The 22,893-nt window shown below is 43.4% G+C and overlaps 1 protein-coding gene across 2 annotated transcripts; it reads right to left on the reverse strand.

Moving 5' to 3' along the window:
- Positions 1–936: 936 nt before the first annotated feature.
- Positions 937–22,676, reverse strand: SRSF12 (serine and arginine rich splicing factor 12). Of its 2 annotated transcripts, none has more exons than XM_056125156.1 (5): positions 22,518–22,676; positions 7,597–7,703; positions 5,920–6,021; positions 3,988–4,129; positions 937–1,790 (listed from the first exon to the last, which is right to left on the reverse strand). In XM_056125156.1, the coding sequence occupies exons 1-5, from the start codon at positions 22,580–22,582 to the stop codon at positions 1,418–1,420; spliced, it is 789 nt and encodes a 262-aa protein (XP_055981131.1). In that variant the 5' UTR covers positions 22,583–22,676; the 3' UTR covers positions 937–1,417. The 2 variants fall into 2 exon arrangements, with proteins under 2 accessions (XP_055981131.1, XP_055981132.1); XM_056125157.1 differs by lacking the exon at positions 7,597–7,703 and adding an exon at positions 7,128–7,474 and having other exon boundaries at positions 5,920–6,043; positions 22,518–22,654.
- Positions 22,677–22,893: the final 217 nt, after the last annotated feature.

A 22,893-nucleotide genomic window follows, 5' to 3' on the forward strand; every position in this document is an offset into this window, starting at 1 on the left:
AAGGGCAGTATAATGTAAATCTGAATACTGCAAAATTAATTTTGAGGATGCAGTTTTGTAACTAATACAAGGTACTAAAGACTTCAAAAACTAACAAACTTATTTTATACAATTTAAAGTCTTGAGTTTCAGAAAGAAAAAACACTAAGCAGATGAAAAGTACATATGTAGAAATTATAGTATAAAATAAATTATATTTATAAAAGTACTATTTTTAAATGTGTAAGGCTCAATATGAATTTTTTTGGACTATGAGTTCTGTACACGTTTCTGAGAAGTTTCAAACCATTCAAATTTTGTTTGTTTGTGGTGGGGCCACACCCAGCAATGGTCAGGGGCTACTCCTGACTTCGCGCTCAGGAACTATTTCTGGCAGTGCTTGGGGAACTATATGGATGCTGGGGACTGAATTCAGGTCAGACGCGTGTAAGGCAAGCACCAACCTGCTGTACTATTTCTCTGACCTCCTATTTCATAATCTCTAAATATTTTGATCTTTCTGAAGTGACTGTGGTACAGAATTTAATGTAAACTTATCTATGCTGTTCTACTCAATAAAAACAAGACCTTTAGGAGTTCAGGATAGAACATAACTTTAAACTTTAATTTATAGGAACCATCCTCAGCAATGCTGTGGGAATCACCAGAGCCATACCGGGTAGTGCTCAGGAGTCATGTCGGCTAGGGATCAGACTCGGGGCCTTGCCCATGCTAGTCATGTGCTCTACCATTTGAGCCAGCTTCCCAGCCCTAGACTGCATCTCACTTATTTTGGTTTTGGGGCTACACCTGGTGGTGCTCAGGGGTCATTCCTGGCAGGACTCAGGGACCATATACGTGCAAGGCAAGTGCCCTGCGTATTTTATTATGGCCCCATCCTAGAATGTATCTTCTGGATGCTTGATTTCTACATAAAGTTATTTCTGAAGATGCAGAACTTTGGAATGTGATGTAATATTGGTCAAAATTGGCTCAAGTTTAAACAGAAGATACAAGAGTGTCAAAAGCTTGAATAGGTCCTATGCAATATAAGTCATAATTACTTTGTACAGGAAATTAAAGTGCTTTAAAGTAAATATTTTTGTACAACATACTAAAATGACTAGTACTTAACATCCAAGAATTTAGAATTTTCTAGACTAATTTTACTTATGTTCCTTGAAAAGCACCTTCTGCGACAATGTGAACAAAAAATGGTCCATAAAATGGTGACATTTAGACATCTCATAATTTGTGGTGTGGGGCCTTGAGACTAAATCTTTGTTAATCCAAAGTTAGAGAAGTATTATTTCTTGCACATGCCCGAAGTAACTAATATCAACTCACATTTTCTGTAAGCCTTGAATAATTTTTATTTAACATAATGAGAAGTTCAATAACTTATATTAAAGACTATGTCGTTTTCTGCTTTTGTTGTTCACCAACTGTTTTTGTGACGGTAACTCCGGGATCTGGAATGTGATCGAAAATGCGAGTGTTTCGCTGTTTGTGCTTTAGTTTCAGAATTGGTATACCCTTTGGGAGATTTACAACATGGGGATCTTGCTATGGAGTCAGAATGTCTTCCATGGGATCTTGATTTTGTTCCTGAGCTAGTCTGCTTTTGAGGTGACCTTGATTGTGATTTTCCTATTGACTTGGACCTTTTTTGTAAGGACTTGGACCTTGAACGCCCTCTAGAACCAGAATTTCTCCTTGGAGTTCTTGACTGCCTTGCTGAGGTAGACCGCCTTGGAAGTGATTTGGAGCGAGACTTAGACTGGCTGTAAGAAAATCGCCTGTGCCGAGACCTGCAAACATCCGTAACGTTAGAGTCCATATCCACACTGGACAGTTAGTAGGCTAGGAAATGTCACTCTCAGAAATCATTTATGTTTTTATCATATATGGTAAAGGAAACAATTCTAATTTTATAATCATGCATCTGATTCAAATGTAACAAGTCTGTAATGTTTGTTAAACCAGAATATATGGCCTCTGCCCCTCTCTCTATATGTGTATGTATGTATATATGTATGTATGTATATGTATGTGTATACACACACACAAATATTTTGGGGCTTTATCTGGAGATGCTCAGGTATTCCATTAGGCTCTGTACTCAGGAATTATTCCTGGCTCTGGGGACCATATTGGCTCAGGGACTCAACCTGGGTCGGCCGTGTGCAGGGCAAGCATCCTAATATATATAGACCAAGGGAAAGTTTTAACATTTTTCAGGAATACTTAGGGTTTTAAACATACATGTTCACTGATACATATGTTCACAAGTACTTACAGAATATCTGACATGAATTAGAGGCCACTACTAAGTGCTCAGCTATAAGCTTAAGACAAAAGTTGTTGTCCCTCCAGGAATTCAGTCTAGTGAGAGTAACATAGTTTTTTCCGTATCCACAAGTGTCAAATGAGACCTCTTTTAGTCCACTACTTCACATACTTATTGTACATATCTTAGTATGCAGGCTTCTATATATTCTGGTCCATATAAACTGGTATGCACACACACACAGAAACACACACACATGCAAGCTGAGTCTTCTGAGTGTCTTGAGAGGTAGCTAAAACGAGTTCTTTGGAATATGAGCTTACAAATAAGTCCAGAGTCAGGGAGATTAAGTATTTTTCTTTCAACCAGCATAAAACAAAGAAGCACTGTCTTAAAAGCTGATGTCATTCTATTCCTGATATTCTGTGATGGATTTGGGACACTAACACACCTTTTTATTTTCTTCTAGTCACTTAAAAGGCAAGAAATGAGAAAAAAAAAAGCAAATCCTTTTTTTTTTTGCTTTTTGGGTCACACTCGGCGATGTACAGGGGTTACTCCTGGCTCGGCACTCAGGAATCACTCCTGGAGGTGCTCGGGGAACCATATGGTTGCTGGGAATTGAACCTGGGTCAACCGCGTGCAAGGCAAACACCCTACCCACTGTTCTATCGTTCCAGCCCCAAATCCACTTTTTAAAGTTCAATCAATTAACTAAAGCTCTAATGCAGTTGGAAACAACTTAAAAACTTTTGCAGGGAGGGGGCTGGGAGGTGCATACTTGGTGGATTCTGAGGCTACATCCTTTGAGCCATCTCTGTGGCTCCAACAACTAGATTCTTAATGACCAAATAGGAAATTTCTTTTTTTCTTCCAGGAAGCGTTTGTCACTAAGACTAGTGGATATTATTCAGTAAGTTAAGACAGTGCTGCTTTACACATTTAGTATTACATCTGTCTTGATCTCTAACACAGTTTTATAGGTACCATTCACATCATTCTAAACTTAAGTTAAATTACAGATGAATACTCTCTCATGTGCAGTTACAGAATTCTATGTTGTATATAAAGACTGTATTGTGTATGTATGTACAGAATTCATGGTCATCTAAACTGGAGATCACTTACTTCCTTACACTGCCCATGTCTGCTGTGAAACCAGAAGCAGTTCCTACCACTAGTATTAATGTGGCTTTCCTACTATCAACGTTATTTTCACTTTGTTTTAAGTTCTAGAAATACAATTTTATATTTGGGTCTGAAAACTATTTATCATGGTCTAACCGTAAATAATCAATTGGAAAATGGCTTTCTTTTAGCTATGGACACAACAGATTCTTCTCTGTAGATATGAGGTTTAGAAAGTAGGGTACAGAAAAGATCAAGTTCCAGAATGGAACTATTTCTAAATATTCCTTCACGAAATCCAGTAATGACTCAAATCCTGACCTGAATTCTACTGGCTCATAAAAGTGGTGCTTCCAACCCATCTTCAGGCCATTCTAAGTTCAAACCTTGAAAGAAGGCTGCAGTAAGAACATTGGAAGGTATTCAATAAATCTAAGAATATATGATAAATAAAAAGGAACATAATCTTTCTAAAAGAGCTGCTTCTTATATTATACAAAATGATTTTGGCCTTTCAAAAACCCTTCAAAATGTTTTACAGGAAAAAAAGAAAATGGAAGTTTTTAATCCTTTTGTATTTTGTTACTTACTCTTTAAGGCTATCAGACCGCCTCCTATTTCTTCCCCACGAAGAACTTCTACTTCGAGTTCTCCTCTGGCTGGGACTTCTTGATCTTCTATGATCACTTGGAGAACAAGGATGACGTTCTTTTGATTTCATCTGACCTGGTGCTAGAATATTGAAGTGCAATACTTAAAATCTCATCACAAGAACCTCATAATCAAATAGCAATCACCACATTGTGATTTATAATAAGAAATATAGGCTGGAGCTGGAGAAATAGTACAATGGATAGGACATTTGCCTTGCATGAGGCTGACCGTAGTTCCATCCCCAGCAACCTATATGATCGCCTGAGCCCACCAGGAGTGATCCCTGAGTACAGAGCCAGAAATAAATCCTGAGCACTGCTGGGTGTGACTTCTTCTCACATCCCCCCCCAAAAAAAAAGAAAGAACAAATAAATAAATATGTGTTGGTCTCTAACCCTGGTATCTTACAAAGAACTCCTAAAACCCTTGAAAACTCCTGGTAGTAAGAGCAGTAAGAGCATCTTTTGTCCCATTATTCCCTTTTGGTTCCTGACTGAGAACTCTTGAAACCCTTGGAATGTCCTGGGTGAGAGGACTGGCTTTTGCTCTAATAAAGCAGCTCTAGGTGATTTCCTTGAGGGGCTGTTGCCAGAGAGACCAACTCTTGATTAGAAACTTGTAATTTTCGGCCCATCTTCCCTAGTCTCTTAAGAAAAGGGCTGGAAAAGCAGTTAATATGAGGTTGGGGAAATAACTCAAAGGACTAGGGCATGGAGGAACCTCAGGTTTGATCCCCAGTACTGCATGTTCCCCAAGTTTCCCCAGGTATGACCCCACCCCCTTCATGAAAATGGAGAGAATACTCAGTCCCGGCCGAGTGATAAACCCGTCTAATCCCAGCAGAATGGGGTTGGGTGCTTCCAGGGCAAGAGGACATGCCCATGCTGGAGGAGTTCCAAGGAGCCCAGGCCTGGGACCCTGCCAGCCAGACCTCAACCCATCTGTCTCTTCTATCCAGCTGCTCATCTCAACATAACATTTCCCTAGACCACAGACTCACACCCTGGGGAGTACTAGACAGATGAGGTGGGGGGGGGGGGGTGTGGGTACTAGGTATGGTGCAACTAGGAAGCACTTTCTGATTGCCTGTTTAACTAAGGTATATTTTTTGGAGGTGGGGGGTAGTGATGGGACCATATCCAGCAGTGCTCAGGACTTACTCCTGGCTTTGCACTCAGGACTCAGGGGACCATATGGGGTTCCAGAGACTGAACGCTTGTCAGTCAGGTGTAAGGCAAGCACCCTACCCCATATTATCTTTTTGGTCTCTAAAGTAGGTAGATTTCTATAGTAGTATCAAATGACTTTTTTTTTTTCTGAAAAGGGGGCACTATAGTGAATAAATTTGGGAACTTCAGCTTTCCACCTGTTAGCACAGGCTTCTATAATAAATCAGTCCATAAGTGTTTCCCTGTGTGCTGCTCTAGAAAATTAATCCACTCCAAGAAGGTTGTTGAAAGCTCCCTTCTACAGGTTGATCAGAAGCGTGGGTAACAACCCAGACTTGTGGTTGGTGTCTAAAGTGAGGAGAACACACGTGGTATTATCACTCACTATCTATCCAGTGGGAAATGATGCCATGCACACCTGAGAATTGGTCAAAACTGTAGGAGACTTCACTGGTGTCAGAGAGTTGGCTGATGTGGGGTTTGGTAATCAAGTGTCAGAAGTGAGATGTTCCTGTATACAGAAGAAAATAAAGGAGACACACAGGGGAAACCCACAGGAGGGAACTGGGTTTTTCCTTACAGAGCAAAAGGGAAAAATGAACTTGTTTGATTTTATAAGTCTCCTTTTCTGAAAGAACTTTAAATGAAAAACACTGTGGAAACTCTGTTGAATAAGATCTAATGCTGAGTCACACTTACTTTTGCGATCCCCTTGTGCAAACTGTATTTCAATCTGCCGGCCACATACCCATTTTCTGTTGAGGTTATAAAGAGCATCTTCAGCATCTCGGACATCTTCAAATATGACTAGCTGTTAAGGACACTTTGAACAGTAGATATCAAGTGAAAATATTTTTAATAAATTGTTTATACATGACATGAAAGTAACAGGAAAAACAAATTCAAGTTATTTAAGCTCATATCACCAATGAATTATGAATAACAGAAAAATTCATTTTATCATGAAAAACTGTATTAGATTTAGTGTGAATCTAAAAATCAGAAGGAAATGTGTAACAATACTTTTAGCTACATATTAGTATAGTTGTGGTGTGCATATATAATTTTTTAAATGTAAGAAAATTTCATCCAGTAGGGTGAAAATTTCATCCAATGAAATTCATCCAATTTCCATGCAGCCAACACAAGTTTGATCCCCCGCATCCCGTACGGTCCCCTAAGCACAGCCAGGAGTGATTCCTCAGCACAGAGCCAGGAGTAAGCCACGGGCGCTGCTGGGTATGCCTCCAAAACAAAAAATAACAAGAAATCCAACATTGGTCAGTGTTATAAAAATAATCAGTTCAGGACTCACTCCCTTCTTTCAAGTAAAAAAAATCTACTGGGTTTCTCAGGGGGGGGAATCAGCAAACAGCAATTTTTATTCTGAAATTGAAAATTACTCCATTAAAAGGCTTTTAAAAAAATTAGACTTAAGTTACATGTAAACAAAATTGTACATATAAGTCAGCTACAATATAGTCAAAACTATTATAGTTCTTCAAAAATGATGCCTGGTTACCTCTGAATCAACAGCTTTAGAAACTGTTGGAGACAGAAAAGGAAAATTATAAAATGGAACAAATTAATTTTTCCCTTTTTCTCTGTAGGGAAAAACCCAGTTCTTCTCTCGTGTGGGTCCCCTGTGTGTCTCTTTTACTTTCTTCTGTTTCACAACTGGAAAATAATAAACAAAGGCCATCTACAAACTCTTGGAATACACATATACTAATCCATAATAACCCACTAAAATCCCTTACCTATGTAATTTATTAAACCTACCTAAAATGGAAATAAGGTATATAAAATGAATAAATCGGTGCATTTCAGGAGGTTGTTCACTTTTTTTTAATAGAAAACAGAAAAAGCTCAAGAAAGGCAAAACAAAATTAGACTTTGGCAATTACCTCAATGTCACTTGATCTTGAACCTTGACCTTTACTCTTTAAGGCTTGCAAGATGGACTTTATAAGAGACGCAGAACCAACAAAATCAGACTTGGCTTTGACTCTGGATCTCTGAGTAAATGTAGGAAAGCCGAAGTCTCAGCCTGGTGCTGGCATTGTCTTTTGCTTGGTAAAGACTTCCCCTCTTCCAGGGCTTTATATCTGTGTCCACCCTCCCTCTTTCCTCCTTGATGCGTGGCCTTTAGGTGCCTTTTGTCTTTCCTGCTGGGTTTAGGCTTGGATTCTAGCTAACAGGTTGGTTCAAACTGGGGGGCGATTGCCAGCTACTGTGGACTGCTTTAGCTTTTCTGAGATAAAGAAATAAACACATTTAATTAGGCAATATTAATCTTACAGCAGATGCTCCTGAACGCATATACATGCAAGCCTGTGTGAAGCCCATTCTCATGCACAGAGTCAAATAAAGGATATTGAACATAAGCAAATCCTCTCGGGCGGCGGGTGTAGAAGTCAAGTGGAATGTAAACGTCTACTATAGGGCCATATCGACCAAACTCACGGCGCAGGTCCTCAGGCCTGAAGCAGTTTAGAAATAAGGCAAAGAAATACGAACAGCTATATTAAAATAGTTTGCCCACAGACGGCCAGCTGAAACGTTTCAAAAGAAAGCACATTACCTAGACCAGCATTATCGAAAATGGTCTCTCCGCTCACAGGAGCCCTCACTTTGTGCAGGGTTCCCTGCACAGTCCTCCTGGGCATCAATGGGAGCAACCCCCATCCGCCTCCCCAGGACAAAAACAGGAATAACTCGAAAACCAGGTGTGACTCTCCCAGTCAAAACTAAACTTGAAAGAACTTGTTCATTTGTCACACTGTAGTACTGCAGCACTGCCCTTCCTTGCTCATAGATTTGCTCCAGCAGGCACCAGTAACCTCTCACAACAAATTGTGAGACTTATTGTTACTGTTTTTGGCATACTGAATACCTCACGGGTAGCTTGCCAGGCATTGCCCTGCGGGCGAGATATTCTCGGTAGCTTGCCAGGCTCTCCGAGAGGGACGGAGGAATCGAACTCGGGTCGGCCATGTCGGCCTCGTGCAAGGCAAATGCCTTACCTGCTGTGCTATCGCCCCCATTTATATTTATGCTTATTTTATTTTCAGATAGCAAGAAATAAATTTATAAAACTTGCTACCATTATGTCTGGGGTTTCAAAGAAAAGTGTTTTACTATCAAATGAAGAAAAAGAACTACTGCATTCAAAATCTGAGGAAGTTTTTTGAGTTTCCTATAGGTCTTCTACTGTGGGAGATAGTAAAGAAATACCAAAGAAGTACATAATCTAATATTTGTCTTCATGGAGCTACAATTTAACTGGAGACAAAATATCAAGTACTAATAGCTGCATATACAGATACAGTTTAGTTCTATGCCAACCACTTAAAACCACTAAATTCTCCCCATATTTCTACAGTTGTTTCCAGCTGAGGGCAAGAGAGATGGAGTCAAATAAAGTCACCCAATCAATAAGCGAGTCTTTTTTAACCATGACAGCCTCGTGTCTCACAAAGATCTGAAGAGAGCCAGCACAAAAATGTCACTCAGGAGAAATACAAGTGCTTTAAAGGCCAGGGATAGAGTTCAGTGGTAGAGCATCTGTGCTGCATGGATTAGGGTCTGACAATCCCCAGCAAAAACACACATTTTTTGAGACATATTGCAGAAAAAAAGACTCAAAAATGACTTATGGCTAAGGAGATAGCTCAAAGGGGTAGGGCATATGCTTTGCATGCAGGTACTCTAGGTTTAATCCATGGCACTTACTGCATGGTCCCTGAGCACCCCCAGAATGACCCCAGAGTAGAACCAGGTGCAGTGCCCCAGTACCGGAAGGTATGGCCCAAAGCCCAAAATTAATAAAATAACATGATTTTAAAGCTGCTAGTTTGGGCAAATAGAAGATAAAAATTACTGTCCAAAACTAGAGAGCTGTAAAAGGAAGTTAAGGGGCTGGAGTGATAGCACAGCGGGTAGGGCGTTTGTTTGCCTTGCATGTGGCCAACCCAGGTTCGATTCCCAGCATCTCATATGGTCCCCTGAGCACTGCCAGGAGTAATACCTGAGTGCATGAACCAGGAGTAACCCCTGTGCATCGCCAGGTGTGACCCAAAAAGAAAAAAAAATAGAAGGAAGTTAAGACTAAGGAGGGAGAGATAGCACAGGGGGTAGGGTACCTGCCTTGCACACAGCTGACCTGGGTTTGATTCACGGCATCCCATACAAGACTGATTCCCGAGTAGTGCTTCAGGAATCCCATCAGTAGTGATAATTCCTGAGTGCAGAGCCAGGAGTAAATCCTGAGCACTGCCAGGTGTGGCCCCAAAACAAACAGAACAAAATATAACCAAAAAAGCAAAAACAAAAACACAAAAACAGAAACACTGAAGAGGCGAAAGAAACAGCTTCCAGGTTTAGAAATGCTGAATTTGTGGCAGGGAGAGAAAAAGGGTCTCTGTACACGCTGTGCTTACTGTAGGTCCAGGTTCGACCCCAGCACCCGGTCAGGAATGCAGCTGCTGAGTGGTTAAGTCTTTGTTTTGCATCTTGTTAGGGTCTGGTTCAACTCAGCACTGCTCACCAAAAGAGATGCGCAAGAGAAATGCTGAAATTGAGCTGATGGTAAAATTCCACAAGAGTTCTGCAAGCAACTGAAAATTGTAATCACACAAATTATACTAAATTAATTTTCTTTCAAGTTTTTATTCACTTTTGGGCCAGAACAGGCAGTGTCCAGGTGCTACTCCTGGTGATGCCTGGAGAATCATGTGGTACTAGAGATTGAACCGTGGTTGGTTACATGTAAGGTATCACCTTAATCCCTGTACTGTATGTCCAGCCCCCAAATATTCCCTTGAAGACTAGGAGTCAATGATTGAAACTAAAGAAATTGAGTTATCACAGACAAAGAGATAGTACAACGGGTAGGGCACTTGCCTTGCACGCAGCTGACCCAGGTTTGATCCCCATATGGTCCCCTAAGCATTACCAGGAGTAATTCCTAAACACAGAGGAAGGAGTAATGTCTGAGCACCACCAGGTGCGACCCACAAACAAAAAACCCAAAACCAAAAAAAAAACACACAGGGCTGGATAGACAGCCCAGCAGGGAAGGGAGGGTATTTGCCTTGCATGCAGATGACCCAGCTCAATCCCCAGCACTTCAATATGGTCCCCTGAGTCTTACCAGAAGCGATTCTGAAGAGCAGAGCCAGAAGTAAAACAAACCAACCTTGTGACTAGTACTTTTTTTTTTGGAGGGGGAGTTCACTCCTGATGGTGTTTGGGGGACCATATGGGATCCTGGTGCTCGAACCTGGGTTGGCCACACATGCATGCAAACTAGCACCTAGTACTCACTGTACTACCGCTCTGACCCAAGGAACTATCTAGTAATTTCCCTGGTGAAACTGAGTTATTCTAAAATTTAAAGAATTTCACAGGCAATTTTAAAACTGGGTTTTCAGGATCAGGTATTTCAGAAGCTACTGTAGATTCTTGGCATGTACTAGGTGCCAATTTGCATTTCCTTTGTTAGTGAGTTAACACACATCATTACCAAGAAGTCAGAGAGATGGAGAGAAGCTACTTTGCTGGGAGGACAGTGCAAGCAGCAGCAAAGGAAAAATTCTGACCAATGGCTCTGAGGTGAGCTATCAACCCATCCCATCAACCACAGGGCGTGTCCAACAGGAACAGGGCATGGAGCAGTGAGTGGCAGAGAGGCACACAGTGACGCCAGCACAGGAGTCTGGAGGAACAGATCGCAAACACGCTGCCCTGGCTCACACTGTTTTCACGTCCCCCATATAAGCTGAAGCTGTCTGTTCTTTCATTTTCATTTATTTTTGTGTTTCTGGTAGGAATCTATCCTGACTTTCTGAAAAGCATGTAAAAAAGAATAAAACACCCATGGATCCACCAACACTGTAACTGAACTTACTATCTTCCACTTACTATATTCCACTTACTATACTCTGTGTGTACATGTTTAGTTTTATTGTAACAAAGCAACCTGCATTGTTATAATTTAAAACTGAGCACCTTTCCAGTGAAACAAAAAGAAAATTCAAAAATAAACTGGAACAAGATTACAATAAAGCATGTCAATTCCAAATAAGATGGCACAAGTATTATCAATTCTCTCACTGTGTCTCTTTGAGAGAGAATTTTATTTTATTTTTATTTATTTGGGCTAGAGCAATAGCACAGCGAGTAGGACATTTGCTTTGCACGCAGCCAACACGAGTTCGATTCCTCGGCCCCTCTCGGGGAGCCCAACAAGCTACTGAGAGTATCTCTCCCACACGGCAAAGTCTGTCAAGCTACCCATGACATATTCAATATGCCAAACACAGTAACGAGTCTCACAATGTTACTGGGCCCACTGGAGCAAATCGATGAACAACGGGAGGACAGGGACAGTGACAGTGACAGTTTATTTCTTTACTTATTTTTAATTTTTTTATTTTATAAAGTAGTTCACAATATTTGATGAGAATTTTATTTTAAAAGTGTCATCTTAAACTACAAAGACATTCATTAAACATCACAATCCCAACATGCCACAGGAGAGGCTATGATTCAAAAACACCCCTTAACCCACCCAAACATTTCAAACATAACCCGCAACACACCTCCACTTTGTTTTTTGGCCTTTGAGCTACATCTGGCGGTGCCAGACGTTATATTTTTTTAAGTTTTATTTCTGGCTCTGAGTCCAGAGATCACTCCTGGCAGTGATTGGGGGATCAGAGGATGTGCTCAGTATTGAACTTGGGTCAGCTGCATGAAAGTACCATACCCCCTAATTTATCTCTCTGGTCCTTACCTCCATGATGTTTAGTATTTTTAAGAAATGAGATAATTACATCCTGGGACTGGAGAGATAGCACAGGGGGTAGGGCGTTTGCCTTCCATGCGGCTGAACTGGGTTCGATTCCCAGCATCCCATATGGTCCCCTGAACACCACCAGGAGTAACTCCTGAGTGCAGTGCCAGGAGTAACCCCTGTGCATCGCCAGGTGTGACCCAAAAAGCAAAAAAAAAAAAAAAATCACAACTTTCTATACCAAAAATACTAATAATTATCATTCCTGTCACTTTGAATTTTTACTGCAAATGCACATACCCATATATTAGATTCATATAAATGATCACTATATCACCCCATTGTTCATTGATTTGCTTGAGCAGGCCCCAGTAACATCTCCATTCGTCCCTGTCATGTGTAGCCCGATGGCATACTGGGGGCTCTTTCAGGGTCAGGGGAATGAGGACCATCATTGTTACTGTTTTTAGCATATTGAGTACACCGCGGGTAGCTTGCCAGGCTCTGCCGTGCAGGCGGGATACACGGTAGCTTGCCGGGCTCTTCAAGAGGGATGGAGGCTTTTGGGGCAGCCTCTAATCACCTTTACAGGTGTTCCCAGTCAGCCATATATACGGGCAGGATACTCTCAGTAGCCTGCCAGGTTCTCTGAGAGTGAGAACTAGAGAATAAGAGGTTACATATATATATATAAATGATATCAAGAATATATGTATATGGGGGTATGGTGCCGCCAGCAGGTCAATCTGTATCTGTGAGGCGAGTGCATCAGCAGCCTGATGGCACCTTCAGACTTCCAGATATCCCAAAATTGCTGCTGTGCCTTTGACCAGACCCCAAAAACTTGGAGCAAAGTTTACCAATAAACAGCCAAAAGTTAGGTATGCAGGAGATACACCCACAAACCACCTCTGGCTCAGCTATATAACTGGGGGCATGGCCACTCTGGTTCCTGATTGAACTGCTTAACGGCCAAGATCTCAGAGACTCAGAAACAAATCTCGAAACCCAACGGCTTTTGGCAGAAATGCATCTGGTCCCTGCAGTATGTTACTGGCGCTGGGCCACCCCAGGTGGAAATAGGTTTCGTGCCTTTGCCTGTTCCTCCTGGCAGCCTGGTGGCCATTATCATCCAGAGGCCACTGAACAGTCAGGTTTGGACCCTCAGTGACTAGACACACGGGGCCTCACAAGATGGGGGTGGAGCTGGCCCTTTCCTTCCCATCCCAATGAGACCCCGAGTCACCACCCACAAACGGCCTCTCTGGCTCCTGATCAAGCTGCTTAACGGTCACGATGTCAGAGACTCAGGAACAAATCTCGGAACCCAGCAGGTTTTGGCAAGAAATCCCTTCAGATTTAATTGTTAAAATTTTGGAATTTCAAAATCGCACTGCCACTACTGCAGCCGTGCAACATCATTTGTTATTCATAACCAGGAATAGAAAACAAATTGTCTACTATTGCCTTTTCGGCAGATCTGATGTTGGGGTAAAATCCCAAATAATAATGGTGGGTCTGGTGTCAAATAGAGAGAAATGTGGAAATCATCTGCCCCACAGGTAAGGGGAGGGTGTGAGATGGGGGTATACTTGGGTTTTTGGTAGTGGAGAATGGGCACTGGTGAAGGGATGGGTGTTTCATTGTATGACTGAGACTTAAACCTGAAAGCTTTGTAACTGCTCAGTGATTCAATAAATAAAATTATAGAAAATGAAAAAAAAGAATATATGTATAATATTGCATTTTATTTTTTCCACTTTTCCACTATTTATCCATTTACCTTGAGTTCATTCATTTTAATTCAGTATTGATATTATTTTAAAAAAAAGAATGTATTCATCCATCTTTCAGAGAATATTTAAGGTGCTTTTCAAATTATAAATTATGCTACAGTATACATTATGATATAACTTGCTTCTCATAACTCTGCTATAGATTTCTAGAATGTATCGCTTACAATGTAATTGGTGAGTTGAACTCTCATATTTTCCAAAGTGGCCCAAACAGCTTATCATCTCCAAAACAAACATGAGACTTCCTTTTGTTCTTTTGTCTAACATCTTTTAATCTCTTAACAGTATTTTGTCTTTTTGTTTTGGGGTCATACCCACTGATGCTCAGGGGGTTTTCCTGGTTCTGCACTCAGGAATTATTCCTGGCAGCGCTAGGGGGAACATATGGAACGCCATGAATTGAACCTGGGATGGCGGTGTGCAAAGTAAATGCCCTACCTACTATAATATCTCTCTGGATCCTGTGCCAGTATTTTTTGTTTGTTTTGGGGTCACACCTGGCAGTGTTCAGGGGCGATTACTCCTAGTTCTGTGCTCAGGGATCACTCCCAGCACCTCTCCAGCCCCACTCATGCCTGTCTTACCCATACAATCTGACTGGTAACCTAGTTATTATTTTCATTTTAATTTACCAAATGACCAGTGAAGTACAAACCTTTGCGTGCTAATAGGTAATTTACTTTCATGTTAATACCTTGGAGTAGAATTTCTGGGTTAGAAGACATTTTCTTTATGAAATGCAAAACAATTCTGCAAAGTATACCCTTTTACACACACACCAGTTGTAGCAATCTTTGTCAGTACTTGATAGTCATCTGTCTAGGTTCCATGCCAGGCAATGGCTAGGGGGTATGGTGAGGTTTCTTGGGCGTCACTCCAGACAGTGGATCAAACATGGGACTTTCAGATGCAAAACACAAATCCTAGCCTCTGAACCATCTCCCCAGTCCCTCTCACTCTCTTTAATTCTAGCCAATCAAGTGGAATTTCATTGTTGGCCACACATTTGCTTGGAAGGTGCTCTAGTGCTGAGGCACACCCCAAGCCCCTGACAAGGGTTTTAAGCTGTACTTCCCAAACGACAATAGTGAGCACCTTTTCTTGTGCTACATGGTCATTCCGAGATTCTTTGTGAGTCTGCCTTTGAGTTCATTTGTTCTGAATGCCTCACCAACTGGTGCTCCTGGGTCACTCCTGGGATGCTGGAGGGAATGGTGTTGTGCTGGGAGTTGAACTTGAACCTCCTGCATTTGAAGCATGTATCAGTCCTTTGAATTCTTGTTACAACCCAGTTTTTGAGTTTTTGCTAGTCTTTTTATTACTGAGTACAAAACTGATGTTTTTTTTTTTTTTTTTTTTTGCTTTTTGGGTCACACCCGGCAATGCACAGGGGTTACGCCTGGCTCTGCACTCAGGAGTCACTCCTGGCGGTGCTCAGGGGACCACATGGGATGCTGGGAATCGAACCCGGGTCAGCTGCATGCAAGGCAAATGCCCTACCCACTGTGCTATCTCTCCAGCCCCAAACTGATTAATTTTTTTGATAAATTCCTTTGTCTTATTAAAATCTTTGCCTGTCCTCAAGACAAGAAGATATTCTCCTGTTTCCTTGTAAACCCTTTTAAGGATTTTTTCCCTGGGGGGTGGCACCCAGCAGTGCTTAGGGGTTTATTTCTGGTTCTGAGCTCAGAGATTCAGAGATCACTCCTGGCGATCATATGGGATGCTGGGGATGGAACCTGGGTCAGGTACTGCAAGGCAAGTGCCCTACCTACTGTACTATCTCTCCAGCTCAGACACTTTACAGTTTTGAATAGTGATCCAGCTCAAATTGATGTGAAGAATCCGCCATTAATCTTTTTTTCTATATGATACCCAAGGGTTACCGCTGAGCTTGCTGAAAAGACCTTTCCTTTCTCCACAGGATTTGCTGCCCTTCTCAAGAATCAATGGGGTCTAAGTGTGGATCACTTATGGGCTCCTGATTCTGTTCTATTGGTTTCCTGGTCTATCTTAGGCAAACAGCACACTGTCTTGGTTAAGGTATCTTTTTAGTAAGTGTGAAGCCAAGTAACCTAAGTCTCAACTTCAGGGATCTTTTTCAAGGTGAGCTTCACTATTCTAGATAATCTGCATATCAGTATATTATTACAACCCAATTTTCAGTCTCTTTAAAAAAATCTTTGATCAGAAATGCCTTGATTTTATAGATTAATCAATTTGGGAGAAAGCTAAAAACTTTTTTTTTTTCAGTTTTGGGGATAGAACCCAAGATTTCACACCATGCAAGGCGCATTTGCTCTCCCAGGAAGCCACAATTCAGCTCCTGATAACCGATCATTTTGCCTTTCTGTTCAAGAATCTGGTCTATTTATAAATCTATGTTTATCTATCTTAGATTAGCAATGTGACAGTTTTCAGGTACCAGAAAAAATTCTAGTGAAGTAAAACAGCAAGCGAGCAAGACAGAGAGAGTGAGCACTACAAACCCTAAGCTGGGATGCTTTTGATTCCAGAGAGGAAGTGCACCTTTCATAAAAAAAGGTCTTATAGTTTTAGAGTTAAATTTGTTTTGAAGTATTTTTTTGATGCTAAGATACATGGAATATTTCAAACTCATCTCAATTTTTAATTGTTTTATTTCTAGAAATAGAATGTACATAAGCTAATCTTGTGCCCCTGGTTTTCCTTTTTCTTTTTCTTTCTGGGTCACACCCAGCAATGCACAGGGGTTCCTCCTGGCTCTGCACTCAGGAATTACTCCTGGCGGTGCCCAGGGGTCCATATGGAATGCTGGTTATCGAACAGGGGTCAGCTGCGTGCAAGGTAAACGCCCTCCCCACTGTGTTTTTGCTCCAGCCCCACCCCTGGTTTTTCTAAAACTCTATTAGCTATTGTCATTTCGTTGCAGCTATTAATTTCTCAGTATTTATTTGTTTTGGTTTTTGAGCTGTACCCAGCAGTGCCTGGGGGTTACTCCTGGCTCTGCACTCAGAAATTACTCCTGGGGGTGCTCTGGGAACTACAGGAAATGCTGGCTGGAAAACAAAACCAGATTGGCCTCATGCAAAGCAAGTGCCCTACCCACTGTAGTATCTCTCCGGCCCCTTCTTAGTATTTTTTATGAAACTAACATATCATCTAAGCATCAGAGCAGGTTTTATTTCTATTTTCTAACTTTTTTTTGCCAGGTAACACACCTGCCTGGTGCTCTGGAACCTGGCAGGGCTGAGGGGACCACACGTTGGTACTGGGAACTCGAACCAGGGTCGTGGGAGCAGTCACATGCTAGGCAAATGCCTTCACCTTTGAACTTTCTCCATGGTCCCTATTTTTCAATTTTTAATGTCTTTCCTTTTTCTTGCCTTGTTGCACTAGTTAAGGAATTCGATCAAATGTTGAATGGGAGTTATAAGGATGGGCATCTTTTCTTATTGTAGGAGGAACGTATTTTTAAAGAGTAAGCACTAGGCTATGATTTTTTTTTTTGAGATGCTTCTTCTTAGGTTGATGAGGTGTCTTTTATGCCTAGTTTGCTAAGATTTCTTATCATGAATGTTGCTGAGTCTACTGAGTGCTTTTCTGCATCACTATCAAAACAAACATCATTATATAAAGAATGCTGTTGCTACTACAACTACTACTACTACTTTTTTTTTTAGTTTTTTTTTTTTGGGGGGGGGTGACACCCGGCAATGCACAGGGGTTACTCCTGGCTCTGCACTCAGGAATTATCCCTGGCGGTGCTCAGGGGACCATATGGGATGCTGGGAATCGAACCCGGGTCGGCCGCGTGCAAGGCAAACGCCCTACCCGCTGTGCTATCACTCCAGTCCCTCTATTACTACTATTACACAAACACACACACACACACACACACACACACACACACACACACACACAGACTGTCAAGAGGATCCTGACTGCACCCTAAACTTGATGTTATGTATCAAAAGAGGAGAGTTGGACAGAGAGAGAGCTCAATGGGGTGAGTTTACGCTTTGCATGTGGCAGGCCTGGATTCGATCCCCAGCATTACATGAACCAGAGACGCACAAACACACCCTGCCCCCACCAAGCAGAGCTGCAAGCAGTTCCTGAGCACTGCCAGGTATAATGTGGCCCTTTGCCCCTCCCCACATGGTAAAGTTATACTGGAAACTCAGATATTATTTTTTTGTATTAGAACATTCTACATAACATTTAAAAATCTTACTCTCCTATACAATGAAGAGCAAATATTGATTTTTTTCCCTGATCTTCATTTTACCAGTGAAACACAAATTACAACAAATCTTGGTGGTGGTGGTGGTGGTGGTGGTGGCGGCTTTCCTTCCTTCTGAAAATGGTGCTCAGGGGCAGCCAAATCTATGTGTAATAGGGTTCAAACTCAGGGTATCAAACGTGAAGCTTTTATATATCGTCAGACTGTTTTAACAGTTATCCCAGGGCTGGAGCAACAGCACAACGGGTAGGGCATTTGCCTTCCATTCGGCCAACCCGGGTTCGATTCCCAGAGTCCCATATGGTCCCCTGAGCACCGCCAGGAGTAATTCCTGAGTGCAGAGCCAGGAGTAACCCCTGTGCATCGCCAGGTGTGACCCAAAAAGAAAAATAAAACAGTTATCCCAATGAGTCTTTTGCATTTCAGCAGTGGGGGATTTGGGCCACACACAGCTGTGCTCAGGGAACCATGCCAGTCAGTGCCAGAGACAGAAAAGGGTCAGCCACATACAAGGCAAGTGCCTTATCCCCTGTACTACTCTCTCTCTATCCTCCCATTAATTTTCTTTCTTTTCTTTCTTTTTGTTTGTTTACAGGCCACACCAGACAGTGGTCAGTGACCACTCCTAGTGGGGACTGGGAAATCAAATGTGGGTTGGCTATGTGCAAGGGAAGCACCCTACTTGCTATATAATCTCTCTGGCTCTAATTTCCTTTATAAGCATATTAAATGCAAAGTTAGTTTAGCTTATACCTAGGTGTCATACTGCTAGTTTTTAATGTACGCCCCCTTGTCTGTAAGAGACACTATTTTAGGTTACAAGTGATTTTACTTTCATAACACCACTTAGCAGCTACAACTTAACTCTGCTTAACTCTAAGCCTGTGTTTTATCTGCAAAATGAGATTAATAAAGAAAATAGATTACCAGGTTATGAAAACTTAGTAACATGATATATGTGAAGCTTTTGGTACAGTACCACATAGTGAGCACTCAACAAATGCTAACAATTATTTCATTGAAATACACCCCCAAAATTTTTTTTGGCTTGGAGAGGCAACACACCACAGTGCTCTCAGGGATAACCATGCAGTGCTGCAGATCAAGGAAAACCAGGGCAACCATACCCAAAGCATGCCTGCCAGCCCTCTGAGCCACTTCACAAGCCCAAACCTTTAGATTTTGGTTTAATCCCCAGTGGCAGTACTTTTAAAAAAAGGTGAAGAGACGAAGTCAGAAATTTTAGTAGTTTTGATTACTTACTAAGTATCTAGCACAGAGGTCGCATCATCTACAAATTGCGTGATATTATTTTGTTTTTGGACTGCATCCAGCATCATGTCAGGAATGATTCTTGGCAGAACTCTGGGAACCTTAAGTGGGGCTGGGGACTGGAACCTGGGTCCCGATATGCACAGCTAATACCTTAACCTCTGGCCCTACAAGTGGGTTTTATTTGGTCTGTACAATAAAATGTTTTTTTTTTTTGTTTTATTTTTTTTTTAATTAGTGAAACACCATGAGGTACAGTTGTAGACTTACAAATTTTTGTGCTTGGGTTTCAGTTATACAATGATCAAGTACCCATCCCTCCACTAGTGCCCATTTTCTACCACCACAGGTCCCAGTATCCCTCCCACCCCCCCATCCCCCCAACCCATTCCCTTCTGTTCTCGCTCTCTCTCCTTTTGGGTTCTGTGGTCTGCAAGAGAGGCATTGTGTGGCAATCATGTTTGGTCTATAGTCTACTTTCAGCATGCTTCTCCCATCCTGGGAAGATCCTCCCAACACCCTTTATTTGGTGCTCTCTTCTCTATCTGAGCTTCCCTTTCCCCCAGCACGTGTGGCTGGCCTCCAAGTCATGGAGCAAGATTCCTGGTACTAATCTCTTAAACCACTCTTAGGTGTTAGTCTCCTATTTTGTTACTTTATGTTCCCCAGATGAATGCAATCTTTCTGTGTCCATCCTGCTCTTTCTGACTCATTTCGCTTAACATGATACTTTCCATGTAGTACCATTTGTATGTAAATTTCATGACTTCATCTTTTCTAACAGCTACATAGTACTCCATTGTGTGAATGTACCAAAGTTTCTTTAACCAGTCATCTGTTCTCGGACACTCAGGTTTTTTTCCAGATTCTGGCTATTGTAAAGAGTGCTGCAATGAACAAACAAGTGCAGATGTCACTTCGACTATCCTTTTTTGCCTCTCTGGGATATAATCCCCAGAGTGGTATTGCTGGGTCAAATGGGAGCTCAATTTCTAATTTTTTGAGAATCAAAATTTGAGAAACAAAAAATTAATGTTTTGTCTTTTTGAATCACACCTGGCAATGCTCAGGGGTTACTCCTGGTTCTGCACTCAGGAATCATTCCTGGCGATGCTAGGGGACCATATGCGATGCCGGGGGTCAAACCCAAGTCAGTCGTGTGCCAGGCAAATGCCCTCCCCACTGTACTATCACTCTAGCCCCATACAATGAAATGTAAAGGCCAAATAAAACAAGTGTGCTGAAATATGAAAATATCCAATATTTTATACTTTTTATTGTGGAGGAGTATTAGGTTGGGTTGTTGGACCAGACCTAGCAATGCACAGGGCCTATCCTAGCTCTCTGATCAGGGGTCTCACCTGACAATATTTGGGGGGGGGCAGGGGCACATATGTGTGGTGTTGGGGATTCGAACTAGGGTTGGGTGGGACAGCAGCATGCAAGGTTTACCTCCCAGTCTATCTCTCGAGCATCCCTGCCTCACAGATTTTTAACGGGAATTTCATATAAACACTTATATTAATTTATAAATGGTAATTTCATATAACACGTAAGAGTGGCCCACAGTTTGAAGTTGAGTCTACACACAATATACAGGCCTCTTCCTTCTTCTGAAGCAAGATGTGGTAACAATTCAAAATATCTACGCAGCATTTATGGGGTGCTTAGTAGCAGCTGCTGTCTCCTTTAGAAGGCAGATGTTCTTTTCCAGTTGCTACACTTCACACTACCATATCATGCTTTATAACCCAACAACCTCACTCACTATTACCTTCCTGGCTAGGCCTTGTGGCTACTCCTGGAATTGGAAATCCTTTATTTGAAGGGTAGTCAAACTGGCACAGCTTGATGTCTATTCAGAATTTAAGTGGCTTGTTTAATTGTGGGTCTGTTTGGTTTTTTACCCCTAACCAAATTATAAATTTTACTTAATTCTCTTTTTCTCTTTGGGGCCAGGGGCGCTAGCACCGCTTTCTCTGGCCCCATATCTTAGTTTATCTTCTGCTTAATACATTGATAAAACAGGCTGAAACAAACGGTAAATAGAATTTAAAAAATTGGGGCGGGGAGGGGGTTAGCCACACCCTGTGGTGCTCAGGGGTTACTCCTGGTGGTGATGGGGGACCACATGGAATGGTTCCAGGGTGGAACCAGGGTTGGCCATGTGCAAGGCACACGCCCTACCTGCTGTACTATGTCTCTGGCCCTTAATTCTCTTAAATTTTTTTGAAGAAGGTGATGCACCCAGCAATGCTGGGGACCATGCTATGCAGGGGTTTAAAGCCTGGCTCTCTGAGTTACCTTCCCGGGCCCCACAATTATCTTTCATGCGTTTACTGATGTCCACGAATTCTCAGCCTTTAGCTGGAACACAAATACCTGCTGGGGGTCACCTTTTTAAAAGATGGCATCTGCTCTTCAGAGGTGAATTACAAGGATGGGTCTAAGAAGATGTTCCGCGAAGACCCCCAGATCCTTCATGAAAACTGAGGTTTCCTTTTTTTTTTTTTTGGCTAGGTCCAGGGGGGCTCCTAATTGCATGGCAGCAAGAGGCTGGAGAGGGCCAAAGAAACGCAAACCTCTACCCCTAGCATCTAGCATCCAGGCCAGGCGGCCTTCCTTGAATTCCAAGTTACGGCAACCAGGGCGGGCGGGCGCTCGTGGGGTGGGGGTGGGGGTGGGGTGGTGTCTCCCCGAACCGTTACACCCGGTGGCCCCTACCGCACGCGCAACTTTAAGAGGGGCAGCAGGGAAGTTGTCCTTTCCGTGCAGAGGTTAAAAACAAAAAAACAAAACAAAAAAATCTTAAAAAATACGGGGCGCTCCAAGCCTATGACCCCGCACCACCACCTGTGAGTCCGCCCGGAGGCAGGAAAACGCCTAGTCCGTGTCCCCGCTCCCCGATTCCCGAGCATCCGCGGGCCGGGACGCGCCCCCAGGCCCGGCCACACAAAGGGGCGAGCGTGCTCGCGGCCCTGCCCGGGAGCGGCGACCCCCGGCCCACCCCGCGCCCGGCGCGAGGAGCCGCCGCACCCGGCGGGGCGCGGGAGGGCGGGGCGCAGGTCCCGCCCCGGAGGCCCGGGCAGCCCGCGGGGCTCGGCGCGGCCACACCCCCACCCCGGGGACCCCCCCACTCCAGGGCCGACCCCAGCCCCGCGGCCGTTAGCGCGCCCCTCCCCGCGCCCCGGCCCGCCCCGCTCACCGGGTGGCGTCTGCCACGTTCCGCACGAAGAGCGAGGTGTTGGGGGGCCTGGTGTAGCGCGACATGACGGTCCCTCGGCTCCCTGGGGCGCCGCCCGCCGCCGCAGCTCCGCGGCCCCCGGCGCGACCCTCCCCGCGCCCGCCCGCGCGCAGCCGCAGACCCGGGCGCCGAGGGGCGATGTGCGCGGGGCGGGGCGCGCGGGGCGGGGCCGGGCCTGCGGGGGTCCCGGGCGCCGAGAGCCGGGGAGCTCGGGCAGGGCTGGGGCCGGGTGCGGTCCGCGGGAGGGGACGAGGGGCGTGGGGCGTGGGGGCGGGGCGGGGTTCGGGCGAGGGGAGAGTGGCACGGAGCTGCCCGGGCTGTGGGCACTGCGGGCTGG

Source organism: Sorex fumeus, unplaced genomic scaffold, assembly GCF_029834395.1.
Source record: "Sorex fumeus unplaced genomic scaffold, SorFum_2.1 ptg000054l, whole genome shotgun sequence".
NCBI classification, from domain to species: domain Eukaryota; kingdom Metazoa; phylum Chordata; class Mammalia; order Eulipotyphla; family Soricidae; genus Sorex; species Sorex fumeus.